At 48.5% G+C, this 2,888-nt stretch overlaps 1 protein-coding gene across 1 annotated transcript; it reads left to right on the forward strand.

Moving 5' to 3' along the window:
* Window positions 1-404: 404 nt before the first annotated feature.
* On the forward strand, window positions 405-2,324 carry LOC119429811 (SH2B adapter protein 1-like; the record flags this gene model as incomplete). Its single annotated transcript, XM_037697356.1, has 1 exon — window positions 405-2,324. A coding segment is annotated over exon 1 (1,689 nt), but the record flags the coding sequence as incomplete, so codon positions are not given.
* Between the last annotated feature and the right edge of the window lie 564 nt (window positions 2,325-2,888).

The following is a 2,888-nucleotide window of genomic DNA, read 5'->3' on the forward strand; positions in this document are numbered from 1 at the left end:
GGTTTTGTTTTTATTTCAACATTAAACTTGGTTTTGTTTTTATTTCAACATTAAACTTGGCTTTGTTTTTATTTCAACATTAAACTCGTTTTGTTTTTATTTCAATATTAAACTTTTTTGTTGTTTTTATTTCAACATTAAACTTGTTGTTTGTTTTTGTTATTTCAACATTAAACTCGTTTGTTTTTATTTCAACATTAAAATTGTTTTGTTTTTATTTAAACATTAAACTTGTTTGTTGTTGTTATTTCAACATTATACTTGTTTGTTTTTGTTGTTTTTTAATTTCAACATTAAACTTGTTGTTTGTTTTTTGCAGCTTGTGGCCTCGTCTCTGGATGGACATCAGACGATGGAGATGAGACCAAACTTTTAAACCACAGGATTCAAACTTTGCTGCTGCTTCAAAGATTTTATTTTCTTGCTGAAACTAAATCATATTTGATGATAAAATAATGTAGCATAACGCGCTCCTCCTTTTTAAAGCCCATCTTCGATGGATTATTTTTACCGTGTTTCTTTGCTGATTTTCAACTTTGTGTTCAAATGAGAAGACGGACGTTTGCCTCCGGTTTTCACCGCAGCTCGTTTGTTTGAAGCGATCTGACTGAACTGAGTCCCAACATTTCACCAGGATGAACGGCTCTCTTTTAACCCCGCCCAGCCCGCGGGCCGCCAACTCTTCCCCTTTACCTCCATCGCCCTCCCCGTCTCCGTCCCCCCCGTCCCCGTCTCTGTTGCCCCTATCCTCCAGACCTCCACCCCTCCCACCTCTGGTGAGCTCGCCTCCCCAGGCTCACCCGTCCTCCCTGTCTGACACCCCAACACCATCTCCCTCCCCTTCCCTGAGCTGGACTGAATTCTGTGAGCTCCACGCCCGTGTTGCCGCCGGAGACTTTGCTCGCCATTTTCGAGCATTTCTCCTGGAAAATCCACACTACACCACGGACTCTGCGGCTGCGTTCTGCCGGCGCTTCACCGACCGCTTTGTTCGCCACTTCCAGAGCGAGCTGGAGGGGGCGCTCCCGCCGAGTTGCGCTCCTTGCCGTGATGAGATGGTGAGCTGGGCTCCCCCGTCAGACGCTACCTCCCTGGAAGAGGAGGCGGTCTCGCCTTTGTCAGGAACTGGTGGGATGGGCCTTCCAAGCACCTCTTTGACCTCGGCGAGGGTCATGTCCAAGCCCACCCCATCACGGCTGGTGTTGGAGAACCGCAGCGGGGACCGCTTTCAAGATTCTTATGCTCACAGCCAAGTCCTTCCCCCTTCCTCTTCGTCGTCGTGCTGCTCCTCAGTGGGAGGGAACAACGGGAGGCGGGAGGAAAGGGGCGCCATGCTCGGCCCAGGAAATGGTGAAGCTCCTGTTGAGGAGGAGGAGGAGGACAGCTGGCTGGGCGTGGCTTCAGTTGAGGAAGACGTTGAGCCAGAAGAGCGAGAAGCAGAGTCCTCAGAGGTGGACCACGCAGACTCCTCCCACACTCCTCACCTCCCTCTCTCCTCCGTCACTCCTCCACTCAGCTCCAAAGGTAACGGTACGCCCAATTCCTCCAAAAACAAACTGAAGAAGCGCTTCTCGCTGCGGAGTGTAGGCCGGAGTGTGCGAGGGAGTGTCCGAGGAATCCTCCACTGGAAGAGCTCGTCCAGTGACGCCTCCCCCACCCCGCTGCCCTCCAGCTACAGCTACACCATGGGGGTGCAAGAGGCCAGCCTGGCCTCCAAGAGGAACTCTGCTACTCAGCCTCCTACACCCACCTCCTCCATGCCCATGTCACTGTCCATGCCCCTCACCCTTCCTCACTCCTCCTCCTCCTCCCTGCCGCCCTCCTCCTCCAGCAGCGCCACCTCTCTGTCTCTGTCTGAGGCCGCTCGGGACCGCAGGAGGAGCAACGGAGAAGGAGGCGAGAAGGACAAGTGGAGCCATCGTCTGGAGAAACTCAGATTGTCACGATCGCCTCCTCCCATCCTCACGCAAACCACCGTCACCTCCTCGCTGCCTCCGAGCAGCGCCTCTGCCATGGGTCCTCCCAGGAAGGTGGGCCGGCTGGTGCGAGAGGGCGGAGTCAGCGTCAGCTCGTCCAGCGACGAACTGGGTGGTAGCCACGGCTTCTCGGGCTTCTCGTTCGGTCTGCTGCATCACAGTACGGACAACAACATGACCCCATCGTCGGGAGCCGCGGCAGGTCCAGTTCAGCCTCTGGCCAGTGGGGGAAACTTGCCCTGGAAGGGGGGCCGATGGCATAAATGTCGCCTGGTCCTCAGAGAGAGGGACCGAGAGGGTGGCGAGCGGGGAGAGGAGTATTACCTGGAGTTCTTCATCCCACCTAAAGTAAGAGTTTCCTCTTCCTCTCTGATAATTTTCTGCTGTTCCGTAGAGCCAAACACTTCCTGCAAACAGAACTACACTTCCTTCATGAAACATGAAGAAACAGAACTTAGAGTCAGACAGAGACAGAAATCATGTTTATTGTACACGGTAAACTCCAGAGAGATAAACAGAATATTTCAACTGCATGAAAGATTTTTCTCAATTCAAAAATATAAGTTTTGACTGTTTTGAGTTGAAGTATAATGATTTTTGACAAAGTTCTGTTTCTTCTAAATCCACTCATCAAGGCGGTAAAGAGCCAAACGTTAAATCATCTCAAACTGTGGCGGCTGGTGTAGTTTTCCATAGGGGGCTATAAATCCAAAATAGACACACACATATACACATATATATATATATATTATATATATCTATATATATATATATATATATATATAGATATAGATATAGATATATAGATATATAATATATATATATATATAGATATATATATATCTATATATATAGATATATATATAGATATATATATATAGATATATATATATATAGATATATATATATATA

The sequence above is a fragment of the Nematolebias whitei genome, unplaced genomic scaffold, assembly GCF_014905685.2.
Source record: "Nematolebias whitei isolate Nwh7 unplaced genomic scaffold, NemWhi1 Nwh_scaf_7972, whole genome shotgun sequence".
NCBI lineage: Eukaryota > Metazoa > Chordata > Actinopteri > Cyprinodontiformes > Rivulidae > Nematolebias > Nematolebias whitei.